Source organism: Onthophagus taurus, chromosome 2 (assembly GCF_036711975.1).
Source record: "Onthophagus taurus isolate NC chromosome 2, IU_Otau_3.0, whole genome shotgun sequence".
In the NCBI taxonomy this organism is placed as follows: Eukaryota; Metazoa; Arthropoda; class Insecta; order Coleoptera; family Scarabaeidae; genus Onthophagus; species Onthophagus taurus.
Window position 1 is genome coordinate 3,881,601 of NC_091967.1, and position 19,630 is coordinate 3,901,230.

Genomic DNA, 19,630 nt, shown 5'->3' on the forward strand with positions numbered 1-19,630 from the left:
AAAAAAAAATTGAATTCAACACCAACAACGTGTCAATTTGAATCGATAATTTTTTATAGGGTAACTTTAAAGTTTGATTAACCTAGAAAAAAAATTTAACTCAACACCATCAACGTGTCAATTTGAATCGATAATTTTTTATGGGATAACTTTAAAGATTGATTGCTCAAAAATTAATCGAGATACCAAAAACCGATTTTCACCATTAAAATCGTTAAAGAATTTTAAATCAGTGCTATAAATTTAGATTTTTCAAATTCAATACATAACCTAGAAAAAAAAATTAATTCAACACCATCAACGTGTCAATTTGAATCGATAATTTTTTATAGGATAATTTTAAAGGTTGATTGCTCAAAAATTAATCGAGATACCAAAAAACGATTTTCACCATTAAAATCGTTTAAGAATTTTAAATCAATGCTATAAATTTAGATTTTCCAAATTCAATACATAACCTAGAAAAAAATTAATTCAAAACCAACAACGAGTCAATTTGAATCGATAATTTTTTATAGGATAACTTTAAAGATTGATTGCTCAAAAATTAATCGAGATACCAAAAAACGATTTTCACCATTAAAATCGTTTGAGAATTTTAAATTAATGCTATAAATTTAGATTTTCCAAATTCAATACATAACCTAGAAAAAAATTGAATTCAACACCATCAACGTGTCAATTTGAATCGATAATTTTTTATGGGATAACTTTAAAGATTGATTGCTCAAAAATTAATCGAGATATCAAAAAACGATTTTCACCATTAAAATCGTTTAAGAATTTTAAATCAATGCTATAAATTTAGATTTTTCAAATTCAATACATAACCTAGAAAAAAAAATTAATTCAACACCATCAACGTGTCAATTTGAATCGATAATTTTTTATAGGGTAATTTTAAAGATTGATTGCTTAAAAATTAATCGAGATACCAAAAAACGATTTTCACCATTAAAATCGTTTAAGAATTTTAAATCAGTGATATAAATTTAGATTTTCCAAATTCAATACATAACCTAGAAAAAAAAATTTAATTCAACACCATCAATGTGTCAATTTGAATCGATAATTTTTTATAGGGTAACTTTAAAGTTTGATTGCTCAAAAATTAATCGAGATATTAAAAAACGGTTTTCACCATTAAAATCGTTTAAGAATTTTAAATCAATGCTATAAATTTAGATTTTCCAAATTCAATACATAACCTAGAAAAAAAAATTTAATTCAACACCATCAACGTGTCAATTTGAATCGATAATTTTTTATAGGGTAACTTTAATGATTGATTTCTCAAAAATTAATCGAGATCCCAAAAAACGATTTTCACCATTAAAATCGTTTAAGAATTTTAAATCAATGCTATAAATTTAGATTTTCCAAATTCAATACATAACCTAGAAAAAAATTTGAATTCAACACCATCAACGTGTCAATTTGAATCGATAATTTTGTATGGGATAACTTTAAAGATTGATTGCTCAAAAATTAATCGAGATACCAAAAAACGATTTTCACCATTAAAATCGTTTAAGAATTTTAAATCAGTGCTATAAATTTAGATTTTTCAAATTCAATACATAACCTAGAAAAAAAAATTAATTCAACACCATCAACGTGTCAATTTGAATCGATAATTTTTTATAGGATAACTTTAAAGATTGATTGCTCAAAAATTAATCGAGATACCAAAAAACGATTTTCACCATTAAAATCGTTTAAGAATTTTAAATCAATGCTATAAATTTAGATTTTTCAAATTCAATACATAACCTAGAAAAAAAAATTAATTAAACACCATCAACGTGTCAATATGAATCGATAATTTTTTATGGGATAACTTTAAAGATTGATTGCTCAAAAATTAATCGAGATACCAAAAAACGATTTTCACCATTAAAATCGTTTAAGAATTTTAAATCAGTGCTATAAATTTAGATTTTCCAAATTCAATACATAACCTAGAAAAAAAATTTAATTCAACACCATCAACGTGTCAATTTGAATCGATAATTTGTTATAGGATAATTTTAAAGATTAATTGCTCAAAAATTAATCGAGATACCAAAAAACGAATTTCACCATTAAAATCGTTTAAGAATTTTAAATCAGTGCTATAAATTTAGATTTTTCAAATTCAATACATAACCTAGAAAAAAATTTGAATTCAACACCAACAACGTGTCAATCTGAATTATAATTTTTTATAGGATAACTTTAAAGATTGATTGCTCAAAAATTAATCGAGATATCAAAAAACGATTTTCACCATTAAAATCGTTTAAGAATTTTAAATCAATGCTATAAATTTAGATTTTCCAAATTCAATACATAACCTAAAAAAAAAAAATTTAATTCAACACCATCAACGTGTCAATTTGAATCGATAATTTTTTATGGGATAACTTTAAAGATTGATTGCTCAAAAATTAATCGAAATACCAAAAAACGATTTTCACCATTAAAATCGTTTGAGAATTTTAAATCGATGCTATAAATTTAGATTTTTCAAATTCAATACAAAACCTAGAAAAAAAATTCGAATTGGACACTAACAATGTCTCAATGTGAATCGTTTATGGGTAGTTATTAGCACTGAAAGGTTTTTTTCTTTTTTAATTATTAGATAATCATTGTTTCGTGATCTCGTAAGTTACTCTGGACGGTGAAACAATCCAAGGACGAAAATTCCGATTGTCTATTTAAATTTGTTTTTCTTCTTCGTCAACACGAACCGTGCGAGCGCATCTCGTACATCAGTGGACCATTAAATTTATTTTTAGAAATCGTTTCCTGAATTGTATGCAAAGTAATATTGTTGTTTTTTTATTTACAAAACATCATCATGTGCATTCTGCCAATTATGTCAAGAATGATTTTGTTTGTTAGTTACAAATTGTTAGTTTCTTTTGTAAATTCCATCACCTTGCCACGAGTATGTAGTGATACAATAAATACCGAAATATGATTAAAATATTAAAAAAATCTTTTTTAATTCTCCAATTAGCGATGGTGTTTGGCAATATAATGAAAAAGCGGACATCTACTGTAGCAATATTCCAAAGTATTTCATCATTCCGGAACGAAATTTAATGATATATCAGAAAATTGCAGTTTTTTTGCACCTCAGTTAACATACACTTACACACAATCTTCAATGCCGATCTTAGAAAAACCTCAACTTCCCTTGCAACTTTTGTAATTCTTTTTGTTTAATTAGTTTTTGTGATGATAATGAAACATGGTTCGTTACCTCCGTTTTTCTACATAACGCAATTGATATTTCACGATATCCTTATGAAATAGGTAATCCATAATCTACGATGGATCTTAGAATATTATTAAAACGACGTCAATTTAATTAGAAAAGAAATATTATTTATTATTATGAATATTCAAAACGGTTTCAATTTCTATTAAAAGTAAAAACCAGGTCGTAGAACGGAACAAGTACTTTACACCGATTTCTAACCTTGGTAGCAAAAACCAGTTGTTACTCCAATGCTATTCACCTGAATTCACGTGATGTGACAATTATTTGTCATCATATTACTATGTTAAATCTACACTATATTTACGTGTACTTGACAAGGGGAATTTCATCTATTAAGAAGGAAGTGTCTCAAACACGACCTTTCATCCGTTTCATCATTTCGGTTTTCGCCAAGGTTTTAAATTGTTCACTTTTTTTGTTGTCAAAATAGTGATAATGACCTTTAAATCACTAAATTGAACAAGAATAATAAGAACTTTTTGTGTAAAAGTTCCTGTTTTATTTATATTGATCTTTCACACATAAACTTACTCAGGTGTTGTGTGAAATTTTTGTGTTATGTAATGATGAAAATTTCTTTTACTTTCTGTAGAAGTGGAAAACAAAGGAAATTGTATCGAGGAAAGTGTTTTACAGGAAAGAATGTTCCTCTAGAAATTATTTATTTAAGAATTATATGAAAGAACTGTTAATTATAAACATATCCTGTTCTAGTTTCATTTAACAAAGTATGATTAATATAATATTCGGAACATATTACAAAAAATTTTTTGGTATGAAAGTTGTTGCAAATTTTATTGTTAACAATTTTGTACTTTTTCAGTTTTGCTCTCAGATGCATAAATATCAAGAAAATTATGAAAATGTGAGAAGTTCATGAAATTGGTGTTTTATGACAATGTTGATGGTTAATTACGGGATTTGGCACATATTACAAAAAAATTTTTAGTATAAAAGTTATTACAAATTTCATTCTTAATAATTTTACTCTCTTGCACTTTTGCTCTCAGATGCATAAATATCAAGAAAATCATGAAAATGTGAGAAGTTCATGAAATTGGTGTTTTATGACAATGTTGATGGTAGCATGCAGGATTTGGAACATATTACAAAAAAACTTTTAGCATAAAAGTTATTACAAATATCATTCTTAATAATTTTACTCTCTTTGACTTTTGCTCTCAGATGCATAAATATCAAGGAAATCATGAAAATGTGAGAAGTTCATGAAATTGGTGTTTTATGACAATGTTGGTGGTAGCGTGCAGGATTTGGAACATACTACAAAAAAACTTTTAGTATAAAAGTTATTACAAATTTCATTCTTAATAATTTTACTCTCTTTCACTTTTGCTCTCAGATGCATAAATATCAAGAAAATCATGAAAATGTGAGAAGTTCATAAAATTGGTGTTTTATGACAATGTTGATGTAAATTACGGGATTTGGAATATATTACAAAAAAATTTTTAGTATAAAAGTTATTACAAATTTCATTCTTAATAATTTTACTCTCTTTGACTTTTGCTCTCAGATGCATAAATATCAAGAAAATCATGAAAATGTGAGAAGTTCATGAAATTGGTGTTTTATGACAATGTTGATGGTAGCGTGCAGGATTTGGAACATATTACAAAAAAACTTTTAGTATAAAAGTTATTAGAAATTTCATTCTTAATAATTTTACTCTCTTTCACTTTTGCTCTCAGATGCATAAATATCAAGAAAATCATTAAAATGTGAGAAATTCATGAAATTGGTGTTTTATGACAATGTTGATGGTAGCGTGCAGGATATGGAACATATTACAAAAAAACTTTTAGTATAAAAGTTATTACAAATTTCATTCTTAATAATTTTACTCTCTTTGACTTTTGCTCTCAGATGCATAAATATCAAGAAAATCATGAAAATGTGAGATGTTCATGAAATTGGTGTTTTATGATAATGTTGATGGTAGCGTACGGGATTTGGAACATATTACAAAAAAATGTTTAGTATAAAAGTTATTACAAATTTCATTCTTAATAATTTTACTCTCTTTCACTTTTGCTCTCAGATGCATAAATATCGAGAAAATCATGAAAATGTGAGAAGTTCATGAAATTGGTGTTTTAGAACAATGTTGATGGTAGCGTGCAGGATTTGAAACATATTACAAAAAAACTTTTAGTATAAAAGTTATTACAAATTTCATTCTTAATAATTTTACTCTCTTTCACTTTTGCTCTCAGATGCATAAATATCAAGAAAATCATGAAAATGTGAGAAGTTCATGAAATTGGTGTTTTATGACTATGTTGATGGTAGCGTGCAGGATTTGGAACATATTACAAAAAAACTTTTAGTATAAAAGTTATTACAAATTTTATTCTTAATAATTTTACTCTCTTTCACTTTTGCTCTCAGATGCATAAATATCAAGAAAATCATGAAAATGTGAGAACTTAATGAAATTGGTGTTTTATGACAATGTTGATGGTTAATTACGGGATTTGGAACATATTACAAAAAAATTTTTAGTATAAAAGTTATTACAAATTTCATTCTTAATAATTTTACTCTCTTTGACTTTTGCTCTCAGATGCATAAATATCAAGGAAATCATGAAAATGTGAGAAGTTCATGAAATTGCTGTTTTATGACAATGTTGATGTAAATTACGGGATTTGGAATATATTACAAAAAAATTTTTAATATAAAAGTTATTACAAATTTCATTCTTAATAATTTTACTCTCTTTGACTTTTGCTTTCAGATGCATAAATATCAAGGAAATCATGAAAATGTGAGAACTTCATGAAATTGGTGTTTTATGACAATGTTGATGGTAGCGTGCAGGATTTGGAACATATTACAAAAAAACTTTTAGTATAAAAGTTATTACAAATTTCATTCTTAATAATTTTACTCTCTTTAACTTTTGCTCTCAGATGCATAAATATCAAGAAAATCATGAAAATGTGAGAAGTTCATGAAATTGGTGTTTTATGACAATGTTGATGGTAGCGTGCAGGATTTGGAACATATTACAAAAAAACTTTTAGTATAAAAGTTATTACAAATTTCATTCTTAATAATTTTACTCTCTTTGACTTTTGCTCTCAGATGCATAAATATCGAGAAAATCATGAAAATGTGAGAAGTTCATGAAATTGGTGTTTTATGACAATGTTGATGGTAGAGTGCAGGATTTGGATCATATTACAAAAAAACTTTTAGTATAAAAGTTATTACAAATTTCATTCTTAATAATTTTACTCTCTTTCACTTTTGCTCTCAGATGCATAAATATCAAAAAATCATGAAAATGTGAGAAGTTCATGAAATTGGTGTTTTATGACAATGTTGATGTAAATTACGGGATTTGGAATATATTACAAAAAAATTTTTAGTATAAAAGTTATTACAAATTTCATTCTTAATAATTTTACTCTCTTTGACTTTTGCTCTCAGATGCATAAATATCAAGGAAATCATGAAAATGTGAGAAGTTCATGAAATTGGTGTTTTATGACAATGTTGATGGTAGCGTACGGGATTTGGAACATATTACAAAAAAATTCTTAGTATAAAAGTTATTACAAATTTCATTCTTAATAATTTTACTCTCTTTCACTTTTGCTCTCAGATGCATAAATATCAAGAAAATCATGAAAATGTGAGAAGTTCATGAAATTGGTGTTTTATGACAATGTTGATGGTAGCGTGCAGGATTTGGAACATATTACAAAAAAACTTTTAGTATAAAAGTTATTACAAATTTCATTCTTAATAATTTTACTCTCTTTCACTTTTGCTCTCAGATGCATAAATATCAAGAAAATCATGAAAATGTGAGAAGTTCATGAAATTGGTGTTTTATGACAATGTTGATGGTTAATTATAGGATTTGGAACATATTACAAAAAAACTTTTAGTATAAAAGTTATTACAAATTTCATTCTTAATAATTTTACTCTCTTTCACTTTTGCTCTCAGATGCATAAATATCAAGAAAATCATGAAAATGTGAGAAGTTCATGAAATTGGTGTTTTATGACAATGTTGATGTAAATTACGGGATTTGGAATGTATTACAAAAAAATTTTTAGTATAAAAGTTATTACAAATTTCATTCTTAATAATTTTACTCTCTTTCACTTTTGCTCTCAGATGCATAAATATCAAGAAAATCATGAAAATGTGAGAAGTTAATGAAATTGGTGTTTTATGACAATGTTGATGGTTAATTACGGGATTTGGAACATATTACAAAAAAATTCTTAGTATAAAAGTTATTACAAATTTCATTCTTAATAATTTTACTCTCTTTCACTTTTGCTCTCAGATTCATAAATATCGAGAAATATATGAAAATGTGAGAATTAGAGGAAATTGGTGCTTTACATAGTTAATGGGATTCAAAGCATATTAAAAAAAAACTTAATAAGTCGAAGAAGTCTTAGTAGTTTAAGAATTAAATGAGAGAACTGTAAATTATAATTATATCCTGTTCCAGTTTCATTTTGCAGAGTATGATAAATAAGGTATGAATTAATAAATTTTAATTATGACACTCTTGGATTGATTGATATCAGATAATAATTCATTAATAAATATTAAATATTTTATTTGATATTTAACTAATCCATGAATAAAGGAAAAATGATAAAATCAAATTGATTATTTACATAATTCATTAATAAAGTAAAACTAATTAAATATATTATCTTAAATATTAAGTATAATCAAAGAAAAAAAATTATTAATTAAATGAAGATAAGTATTGGTATAAAGTTGAACATGAGGATTAAGAGCATAAGTAACCAGCAGGTTGGGATCCCCAATCTCCATCAGTTGGTGACGCACGCAGGCGTTTTCGCAATGAACGACGAAGCCGTGTGACTGGGGGGCCGCCGGGGGCCATCACCGAGTCGGGGTAGGGCCAGAACTACTTAAAAGCAGCAGAACCCCCTGCGACCCAATCACTTTGGTTTGCTTCTTCACGTTCGACAGAAGCCGTGCGTCTTCAACGCTCTTCGACAGACGGTTAATCAATTAATAACAACGACAATCAGTCATTGATCGTGGTCGAGGCCGAAGAAAACGAGACTTAAACATCAACTCTTCTTCCGTACCAGCGTATTTGGAGATTTGACGGTTCTGTCGCACCGGCATCAGCAGTGATCCAACATCCACAGTGGTTTCAGGCTGAAAAAAAGTTCTTTATCTTTTCATTTCGAGGAAAATATTTTAGAAGAAGGAATTATGGCAGCAGTTGCAGCAGCTCAAAAAAATCGCGAAATGTTCGCCATCAAAAAATCTTATAGTATTGAGGTAAGTACATTTTTAATTTTTATTGTGGATATTTTTTAATTTTATTTCAACATCATTTACGATCGATTAGGTAACTTAATGAATGCTATAAAACATCGTCAAGGTTTAAAACTTTTAATTTTAGTGTTCGGAATTAGGTTTTAATTGTTGAAAAAAAATGATCTCGATTAAGATGAAGGTGAAATTGAAGGTTTTGTTATTATGTTTACAAAATAATTTCAAGGGCACGTTATTCTTAAAAATCCCAAAACAACACAAAGAATTAAGAACCCAAAAAAGTGGATCAACAAGTAGCAAAAACATCCGGTTTTTCCTTTGTTAATCGGCATACATTTATCTTCCGTATACAGGGGTGTAATTATATAACGAGTTTTACGCTTAAAATTTCCGATTATAGTCACTGTTTAAAAATCCTTCACGGTTAATGAGATAATAATCGGAAACTCTTTTTCAAAACGCATGTATTGGTGTGCGGAAAAATGTAAACAAAGAGAAATCTTCGCGTGTCACGGATTCTGGCACGTACACACATACTCGAACAGGTCTGTTCGTCGCTATCGTCCTATCAACGAAATATTTCATAAGACTCGTTGTATGTGTGTTCGATTATATGATGATACTTTCTCCTTTCGGCAGGAAGTGAATTTGGTAAAATTTTCGGTCACGATGTGCTCAAGTAGAAAAGAAACTCGAAGAGTACATGTAAAAGAAAGTATCTTAATAGAAGAACAAACCGAGTTTATAACAAAAAAATAAAAATTATCCTTGAGAATCCGACTTCTTTATTAGTAAACATAGTAACTGGACTTTTAGAGTGCAAATTGAACTTACTGCACTATTCGAATTACCACTTACGGAGAGATCAGTGTAATTAAGTTGTAAATTGTATAGAGTTTGAACCTGGCAGAGCTAGTTATTGGTGAGATCACGGTTAATGGGATAAGAACTTAAGTAAAAGACTTTGTTTGTTTGAAAAACATTTAGATTTTCTTTTAGAACGAAAGTTATTGCAAATTTTGCTCTCACATGGATAAATACCGAGAAATATATAAAAATTGAATCATTTTAGTTACTTGATGCGAATAACATTTCCTCAAGATAAAGTTCAAACTTAAAGACTTTGCACACGATTGTTCTCGAGTTCATTTCCTAAAAGTTTCCTAATTTCCCGTTCTTGTCAAGGCCAGAATTACGCCTCTATTTCTTTGATCAATACTTAATTTTTCCCTCTATTATTTCAGAATGGGTATCCGGCAAGACGTCGTTCTTTAGTGGACGATGCTCGCTTTGAGACCCTTGTGGTGAAGCAAACCAAACAAACCGTACTGGACGAAGCTCGTCTTAGGGCTAATGGTGAGTCATATTTCTTATTAAAAATTAATTTTTGTTTTGCATGATTGTTGCATGTTAAATGTTGTTATTTTTTTTTTGTGTCGTTTGAGTAGACTCCAGTTGTGAACCGGAAATTGAAGAACCAATTCAAAAAGTTGAACACCAAGTCGAGGATGGAGCAGGTAAGAATCGATTTTTTGTCGCTAAAAGCTCTCTTGAAAGTCGCCGGATAGGAAAATGATCGTAACAAAGGAGCATAAAAGCCACGTCCGGCACTTTTCAAGTCAATTTTCTCCCTCCATTTGTCGTGGGGTGAAGTAATAAAAAAATTGTCGAGTCGTAAAAGCGCGAGTTAATAAATTTTCGATTTAACTAATGGTCCTTTTATGTAACTTTTTCCTTATGATCTAGATGTCGGACTCACCGAAGAAGAAGTTATCTTACAGAACGCCGCTAGCGAACAAGCCGATGGAGATAAAGTCGTCCAAAAAGCGGCTCTTGTTCTTCGTCTAAAAGAAGGAATGAACTCCGTATCGAGAGTATTAAAAACGGTTGAAAAATATAACGGAACCGTTTGTCATCTGGAAACTCGCCCAGGAAAAGGGGAATCAACTCAAATGGACATGCTTGTCAAAGTGGAGATGACTCGTCAAAATTTATTGCAACTCATTAAATCATTGAGACAATCCTCCACTTTGACCACTGTGTCTTTGATGGGAGAAGATAATATCAGTGTTAAAACTCCATGGTTCCCACGTCACGCCAGCGAATTGGATAACTGTAATCATTTGATGACCAAGTATGAACCCGATTTGGATATGAACCATCCCGGATTTGCTGACAAAGAATATAGGGCAAGGCGTAAATATATTGCCGAAGTTGCATTCGCATACAAATAGTAAGTATTATTTAATCCTAAAAGAACCTTGAGACATATACAGTTCATTAGATATTAATCAAATCAACGATAATTAATTCGTAATTAACAATCACAACCGGTGATCTTGAGTTCTTGCGCAGACATTCCGGCTCCGCACAAGGTAATTTCAGAAATGTGAATTGTCTGTTAACCTTAATGCTAATACGAAACCGATTTTTGTCGCTTTTAATAACTTAACACGCCCACAATATAAGGATAAAGTGGCGACTTGTGAACCTTGAAGAAATTTAAATTGGGTCAATTCAATACAAATAATTCTTTTACTTGCAGCGGAGATCCGATTCCTTACATCGATTATTCCGAAACTGAGAACAAAACTTGGGCGGCCGTTTTCAACACCGTTAAGGATTTAATGCCAAAACATGCTTGCGCCGAATACAACAGGGTTTTCGCTAAATTAGAAGATGCCAACATTTTTAAAGCGGATCGTATCCCTCAATTGGAGGATATGAGCAAATTCCTTCAAAGTCAAACGGGATTCACGTTGCGTCCCGCGGCCGGACTTTTAACATCTCGTGATTTCTTGGCATCGCTGGCTTTCCGTATCTTCCAAAGCACACAATATGTCCGTCACGTCAACTCTCCTTATCACACTCCCGAACCGTAAGTAGTCTGCATTATCAAAGCATCCGAAGATAATTAAGTTATTAACGCCATTAAAGGGCCGTGTAATATCGAGAGGGGGAACTTTAAACTAGTTTGGGACGATATTCTCCGGGAAATAATATTGTCCGGAGCGAATTTTAATTTAATTTCACTTGAAATTATAGCCGGATTTGTTTTATCGCATTACAGAGACTCCATCCACGAACTTCTTGGTCACATGCCTCTTTTGGCCGATCCAAGCTTTGCTCAATTCTCCCAGGAGATCGGATTGGCTTCTTTGGGAGCATCCGATGAGGAAATCGAGAAATTATCCACCGTAAGTTATAAGGATTTATTCTATTCTTAATTTCGAATGAAAATTTAAATCATATTTGAATCCCTTTTAAGAATAATCTTTTTTAATTATCTCGGTACGTATCTGGTGTAATGTGTCATGGTCACTAGTTAATACATACAGGTGGCACATCAAAGTAAAATCCCATAATTGCACTCCTAGCCAATTGCGAAAACGTTATTTATATAATCTAAAGTGGGTCTTTGTTTGCAGGTTTACTGGTTCACGGTTGAGTTCGGTTTATGCAAAGAAAAAGGTGAGATCAAAGCTTATGGAGCGGGATTGTTGAGCGCTTATGGTGAACTTTTACACGCGTTGAGCGATAAACCAGAATTAAGACCATTCGAACCAGCTTCCACCGCCGTTCAACCTTACCAAGATCAAGAATACCAACCGATTTATTACGTTGCCGAAAGTTTCGAGGATGCCAAGGATAAATTCAGACGCTGGGTTTCCACCATGTCTAGGCCCTTCGAAGTTAGATTCAACCCACACACCGGAAGAGTTGAAGTACTCGATTCGGTTGATAAACTTGAATCGTTAGTCCACCAGCTCAACACTGAAGTTTTACACCTATCTAACGCTATTAACAAGTTGAAAGCGCCAGCGCTTTAAATCCGTTTCAAAAGAAAAATTTAAAAATCTTAAAATTCTTAATGTATAATGTAATTCTTAAAATTGTTAATCTAAATTTATTTATGCACCGGGTTGTTCGGTCGTCTTGCGAGATTTAGCGTGCTTAGTGACTGGTGCCGCTCGTTTTCTCGCAAAACGCCTACCCCAATCGTTTCGTCATTGTATATTTTTCATATACGATAATTTTATGTTAATTTTTTTCCGATTTTCGTATAGATAGGTGTAGTCGAATGTAGATAGGACCGGAAGAGTAGTTTGTGATCTCCCTTAATTTCCTTTCCTCCTTAGCACGAATCCCTCATGATTTTTTTTTATTATTTTATCTGCGATACTATTGTTACCCGATACAAGTGTCTACCTAGTTTAGTATTACCACTGAAATTTCAACAACAAAAGATGCAAAAAATGTTAGATGGTAGCACACGTACGAGATCATGTATTGCGTTCGTAGTGATAAGAAATATACCTACTGTATTTAATGTGTATACATATTAAATAAAATGCAAATATGCAATGCAAATAATTAAAATGATTAGTTTTAATAAATACCCAATGATCAAGATGACTTCAAAAAAACATATCGAATTTTAAGCCGTGTGTCCACTAGCAAGTCACTTGCGGAAGAACTTCTGCAAGTATTTGCTGAAGTGTTTCCACTCAAACCGAAACTTGCGGAAGTCTGCTTCCAGAAGTAGTTTGTAGAAGTTATCACGACGAACTTGCTGCAAGAAATTGCAGACGTGTTTCCAGACAATGTGAGTACAGCTTGCAGTAGTTTGCTTTTTTTACGAATGACAGTATAAAAATGTCTTGTGGCAAAAGAAGATTGGCAGCTGCCATCGCAGCATATTTAATTAAAAAGACACAAATTAAAAAAAAAACAAAAAGAAGTGTTTGGGTGAGAAATTGGGTGCTGCGGCGCGTAGATTTAAGTTTCCAAAATACATTACTTGAAGAATTGCGGACCGAAGACTCCATGCAGCTGAAAAATTTCCTGAGAATGTCTAATGATGATTTTGAATACATTTTATCTTTAATGACATTGGCTATACCTCCCAAAGACCGGCTTTTAGTTACTCTTCGAAGCATTTTGTGTTTTAATTTTATTCTTATAGTCTTTTGAGGACGCGTCCCATAATTCAGGATAACTTTCTTGTTTTTCAATTACCAAATGTGTTTTTTCACTACTCCAAACGAATTTATTTTTATCCATTTTTATAAATTTTGAAAAGAACTCAAAAAAAAACACAAAACAAAACTGAAAACAGAAGAGAATACCACAAACTATTTCTTCTGCAAGTCTTCAAAACACTTGTAGTTCACAGAAAGTCGTTCAAGTTACTTCCAGCAAGCAACAAACACGTGTTTCCACATAATTGCTGCAAGTAACTTCTGCAAGCCGTGACTTCTGGAAGTCGACTTCTAATACGTGTTTACACGACAAAAACTTCTGGAAGCAACTTCCGCAAGAAAACTTGGTAGTGGACACACGGCTTTAGAATATGAAAGTGGATATAGCTAATTCGAAGTCCGACATACTTACCTACCCATGTCTTTCTGCAGGATCTACAGGAAGATCTACTATATCTGTGCAGGATAGTTTCCTAGATAGTGGGGTTCCCACTTCAACGTGACGGGGATGCTGTGTCTGTATGTGTGTAAAATACTTAAAAAAAAGCTTATGATACAGTTGATAGAATAAAGTTATACTCAGCAAGATGGTTCCAAGTTTAAAAAGATTAATACAACTTACAAATGAATATTTACTTATTCCAAACAATCCCTTACTCACAATACCAAAAAAGCAATAAATCAAAAAAATATTAATAGTTTCACTTTCCAGATTGTGATCGTTTCTTCTTTAGAGTTCCATTACAATCCTCATAACACATTCCAGAACTAGATCGTCTCGATTGATTCCTACTTTCGCCTTCTGTTGAAGATTCCTCCTCAATTTCGTCGTCCAGTTTGGCTGCTTCTTTTAGTACTTCGAATGCCGGGCAAGTAGGATTTTTCATAATAGCCTCAATCAGTCGTCTTGCACAGTCTGCTGGTGGTGTATATCCGGTTTTAGAAGGCGATCTTGACCCGACGCTTGCGGGAGTCGCATCTCTTGACGATTCCCTTGAACTGTTTTCTTTTAGGGATATTTTAATCGGAGGACCACATAATGCAACTCTACCTCTTGGTGGAGACGCAGAGCTCTTCACTCCTTCGCTTACCTTAGGATACCTCAATTCTTGGTAATGACGATAGGATTGGTAGGGCATTCCTCCACGATCACTCAAAGCAGTTCTTTGAGGTATCCTCGATGATTGGTAAGGACAAGGTTTGAAGTACTGCGAAGGGAGGCAACCATAAACATCATTTGGGTCCTATAAATTATTATCAATTACATAATAATTCTGTTTTCATGAAAACGATAATCTTTTCTTAAAAAAATAAAAACGAAGGTCTTTTATATTGTTTATATATAGAAAAATCTATTTAAGAACTCTTTATTATGAGAATAAGGTATTGAACTGTTTCATATGTTGGTATGTATAAAGAAGAAAAAGTTAACAATAGAGTCATTTGTGATGTGATCACATCACGTCCTCACGATGGGGTCCCATAATGATACGAGTCATAAAGAGAACGTTTCGATTTCTGTCTTATTGAAGATTGCGTAAGAGGCAACGTTCAAGGTTAAGACAGCAAAAACTGAAACGGCCTCTCTATGATGGAATTAAGATTTTGATTGTTACTTGATAATTAATAACCAATCTTTTCATATAGCTTAATTGATTTTTTTAGTAGATTCTAAAAAAACAATTTTCATTAATAATTTTAATTATTAGAACAATTTGTAGTTTTTCTAAACAAAATTGTTACCTGTCTCATCTGTCTGCAAAAATCTTTGTAAGGATTTTCGACGTCGTCTTCGTCTTCCATATCATCATCTTCACTTGCATAAGCGATTTCCACTGCTCTATAAGCTAAAAGAAAAAAATATTTATTTTAGTATTTAAGAAATTTTAAAGAATAAAAAGAATTTATAACATACAAAAAAGTCAATATTTGATGTAGGTTACTACCAATCATGGAATGTTTTTGAAAAGTGCAGCTTTGGATTCTGTTGTGTAGATGGCGAGTATAAACTAAATTAAATAATTACGAAAAATAGATAAGTGCTGTTAAGAAGAGTGAAGTCGAAATCACTTTCTAGCTATTTTAGAGAGAGGAGCGAATTCAGTTAGGACTTGAAGAAGACTATGGATGAAGCAAAAGTTATTTTTCCAATTAACAAAGGAAAACAAATTATGTTTATCTATGGAAGAGAGGAAATTAAAAAGGAGAAAAATAGCTCAAAAAAGAAATGATCTCAAAAAAATCAACGACACAAAAACGTATACAATCAGCTGCAAAAGGCAGTTAAGAACAGTTAAGAAAATGGTAGATGAGTACATCGTGAAAATGTTGTAAGATCCCTTCGAATTCTTTAAACGTAATCTAAAGATTAAAATTATATTAATAGTCTTACTTCCTTGTCCAGGTCGAACAACAGGGCCGTTTCTAAAATTTCGATTACTATCTGAGAGTGCCGCTTCGTACATACTTTTTAACACAGCTTTACGTTGTTCGTACATAATCTGGAATTGATGCGCTTGTACTTTCTTTTCGTAAGTTATCACTTTGGATTGATTAACTCGGTTATAAGTGACAACAGCAGCTTTATCCTTAGCTTCATTATTACAATTGCAACTGGTTTTGGTTTTCTTTAATTTATCATCATCTTGATCGATTTTTGGTTTTTCTGTTAGCGCTTCTTTTGAAGTTTGACAACATTTATTACAACTCATAAATAACATTTTCAATACTGGACATTCATCGTCGTTGTTTTCTAGTATTTCCTTTGGGGGCTCTTCATTTTCGATGAGTTTAACTGAATTTTTAGTATCTGGTATAGAAGGTTTTGAACATTTTTCGACTAATTCTTTAACAATACGTGCTGGATAAGAATCTTTAGATCCTTCCTCTTCTTTACGTTTACGGATTTTTTCGCACGTTTCGCATGTAGGATCTTTACATCTTCCACCATCCTCCCCACCAAAACATGGGATTTTTTCGGAATCGCTTTCATCTTCCCCTTCTTTACAATTACAAGATTTATGGCTATCCACCGTTCCCAATTTCGTGGTCATTTCTCTCAATTTATCTATTGCATTATCAATTTCACATTTTTCCGGGCAAATAAGATCCGGTTGTCCTGATTTTCCAGTAGTTTTCAACCAATCTAGTATGGAGATGATTAAACCCAAGATGTTAGTGACGTTATTCGGATCGTCATTTGATGGTTCTGCTTTTGGTTCCATAATTTAAATGTTTGGGGATTGTTTCCTTAAAATGGAATAACTTTTACAGTTTTTTTTTAATTATAATGATTAAAATTACGAACAAATTTTAGAAAAACATATTTTTATGACAGCGAGAAAGTGACAGTTTGATGTCGGTGAATTTTGAGGATGACTTTATAAAATAATTTGACGTTGATTATATCATAAACTAGAATCTTTAAGCTTCAATTCAACATACATATCATATCATGATTCTTAAAAATACAGTCGATTTGATTTTCTTAATATTTAGTATTACTTTGATTTAGACATTTAGCAATGTTTTTTTACAATTTTAATAATATAGCCTTATAGTTTTTATATCATATCATAAACTAGAATCTTTAAGCTCCAATTTAACATACATATCATATCATGATTCTTAAAGATACAGTTCATATGATTTTTTCAAAATTTTGTACATCTTTGATTTACACATTTAGCAATTTCTTCTTTAACAATTATTTCCTGGAAATTTTAATAATATTACCTTATAGTTTTTATATCATATCATAAACTAGAATCTTTAAGCTTCAATTCAACATACATATCATATCATGATTCTTAAAAATACAGTCGATATGATTTTGTCCAATATTTGTATTGCTTTGATTTAGACATTTAGCTATATCTTTTTTAACAATTTTTTTCTTGGAAATTTTAATAATATAGCCTTATAATTTTTATATCATATCATAAACTAGAATCATACAAAATATAATATAATATGTTTATACATATCATATCATGATTCTTAAAAATACAGTCGATTTGATTTTCTCAAATTTTAGTATTACTTTGATTTAGACATTTAGCAATGTTTTTTTTACAATTTTAATAATATAGCCTTATAGTTTTTATATCATATCATAAACTAGAATCTTTAAGCTCCAATTTAACATACATATCATATCATGATTCTTAAAGATACAGTTGATATGATTTTTTCAAAATTTTGTACATCTTTGATTTACACATTTAGCAATTTCTTCTTTAACAATTATTTCCTGGAAATTTTAATAATATTACCTTATAGTTTTTATATCATATCATAAACTAGAATCTTTAAGCTTCAATTCAACATACATATCATATCATGATTCTTAAAAATACAGTCGATATGATTTTGTCAAATATTTGTATTGCTTTGATTTAGACATTTAGCAATATCTTTTTTAACAATCTTTTTCTTGGAAATTTTAATAATATAGCCTTATAATTTTTATATCATATCATAAACTAGAATCTTTAAGCTCCAATTTAACATACACATCATATGTTGATTCTTAAAAATACAGTCGATATGATTTTTTCAAAATTTTGTATTGCTTTGATTAAGACATTTAGCAATATCTTCTTTAACAATTTTTTCGTGGAAATTTTAATAATATAGCTTTACAGTTTTTATATCATATCATAAACTAGAATCTGTAAGCTCCAATTTAACATACATATCATATCATGATTCTTAAAGATACAGTCGATATGATTTTTTGAAAAGTTTGTACATCTTTGATTTACATATTTAGCAATTTCTTCTTTAACAATTATTATTTCCTGGAAATTTTAATAATATTACCTTATAGTTTTTATATCATATCATAAACTAGAATCTTTAAGCTCCAATCCAACATACATATCATATCATGATTCTTAAAAATACAGTCGATATGATTTTGTCAAATATTTGTATTGCTTTGATTTAGACATTTAGCAATATCTTTTTTAACAATCTTTTTCTTGGAAATTTTAATAATATAGCCTTATAATTTTTATATCATATCATAAACTAGAATCTTTAAGCTTCAATTTAATATACATATCATATCATGATTCTTAAAAATACAGTCGATATGATTTTTTTCAAAATTTTGTATTGCTTTGATTAAGACATTTAGCAATATCTTCTTTAACAATTTTTTCGTGGAAATTTTAATAATATAGCTTTACAGTTTTTATATCATATCATAAACTAGAATCTGTAAGCTTCAATTTAACATACATATCATATCATGATTCTTAAAGATACAGTCGATATGATTTTTTGAAAATTTTGTACATTTTTGATTTAGACATTTAGTAATACCTTTTTAACAATTTCTTTCTTGGACATTTTAATAATATAGCCTTATAGTTTTTATATCATATCATAAACTAGAATCTTTAAGCTCCAATTTAACATACATATCATATCATGATTCTTAAAGATACAGTCACTATGATTTTTTGAAAATTTTATACATTTTTGATTTACACATTTAGCAATTTCTTCTTTAACAATTACTTCCCGGCAATTTTAATAATATTACCTTATAGTTTTTATATCATATCATAAACTAGAATCTTTAAGCTTCAATTCAACATATATATCATATCATGATTCTTAAAAATACAGTCGATATGATTTTGTCAAATATTTGTATTGCTTTGATTAAGACATTTAGCAATATCTTCTTTAACAATTTTTTCGTGGAAATTTTAATAATATAGCTTTACAGTTTTTATATCATATCATAAACTAGAATCTGTAAGCTTCAATTTAACATACATATCATATCATGATTCTTAAAAATACAGTCGATATGATTTTTTCAAAATTTTGTATTGCTTTGATTAAGACATTTGGCAATATCTTCTTTAACAATTTTTTCGTAGAAATTTTAATAATATTACCTTATAGTTTTTATATCATATCATAAACTAGAATCTTTAAGCTTCAATTCAACATACATATCATATCATGATTCTTAAAGATACAGTCGATATGATTTTTTGAAAAGTTTGTACATCTTTGATTTACATATTTAGCAATT

General features: G+C 29.8%; 2 protein-coding genes across 4 annotated transcripts; one reads left to right on the top strand and one right to left on the bottom strand.

The window, feature by feature from the left end:
- Positions 1-8,249: 8,249 nt before the first annotated feature.
- LOC111418800 (tyrosine hydroxylase ple) lies at positions 8,250-12,970 on the top strand. Its single transcript, XM_023051469.2, has 7 exons — positions 8,250-8,593; positions 9,835-9,946; positions 10,039-10,107; positions 10,337-10,823; positions 11,136-11,468; positions 11,661-11,787; positions 12,019-12,970. The coding sequence occupies exons 1-7, from the start codon at positions 8,525-8,527 to the stop codon at positions 12,418-12,420; spliced, it is 1,599 nt and encodes a 532-aa protein (XP_022907237.1). The 5' UTR covers positions 8,250-8,524; the 3' UTR covers positions 12,421-12,970.
- A 1,214-nt stretch (positions 12,971-14,184) lies between these two features.
- Positions 14,185-16,959, bottom strand: LOC111418802 (uncharacterized). 3 transcript variants are annotated; one of them, XM_071193902.1, is made up of 4 exons: positions 16,880-16,959; positions 15,965-16,821; positions 15,316-15,419; positions 14,185-14,816 (listed from the first exon to the last, which is right to left on the bottom strand). In XM_071193902.1, the coding sequence occupies exons 2-4, from the start codon at positions 16,794-16,796 to the stop codon at positions 14,274-14,276; spliced, it is 1,479 nt and encodes a 492-aa protein (XP_071050003.1). In that variant the 5' UTR covers positions 16,797-16,821; positions 16,880-16,959; the 3' UTR covers positions 14,185-14,273. The 3 variants fall into 3 exon arrangements, with proteins under 3 accessions (XP_071050003.1, XP_022907242.2, XP_022907243.2); XM_023051475.2 differs by having other exon boundaries at positions 14,381-14,571; positions 14,624-14,816; positions 15,965-16,940; XM_023051474.2 differs by having other exon boundaries at positions 15,965-16,940.
- Positions 16,960-19,630: the final 2,671 nt, after the last annotated feature.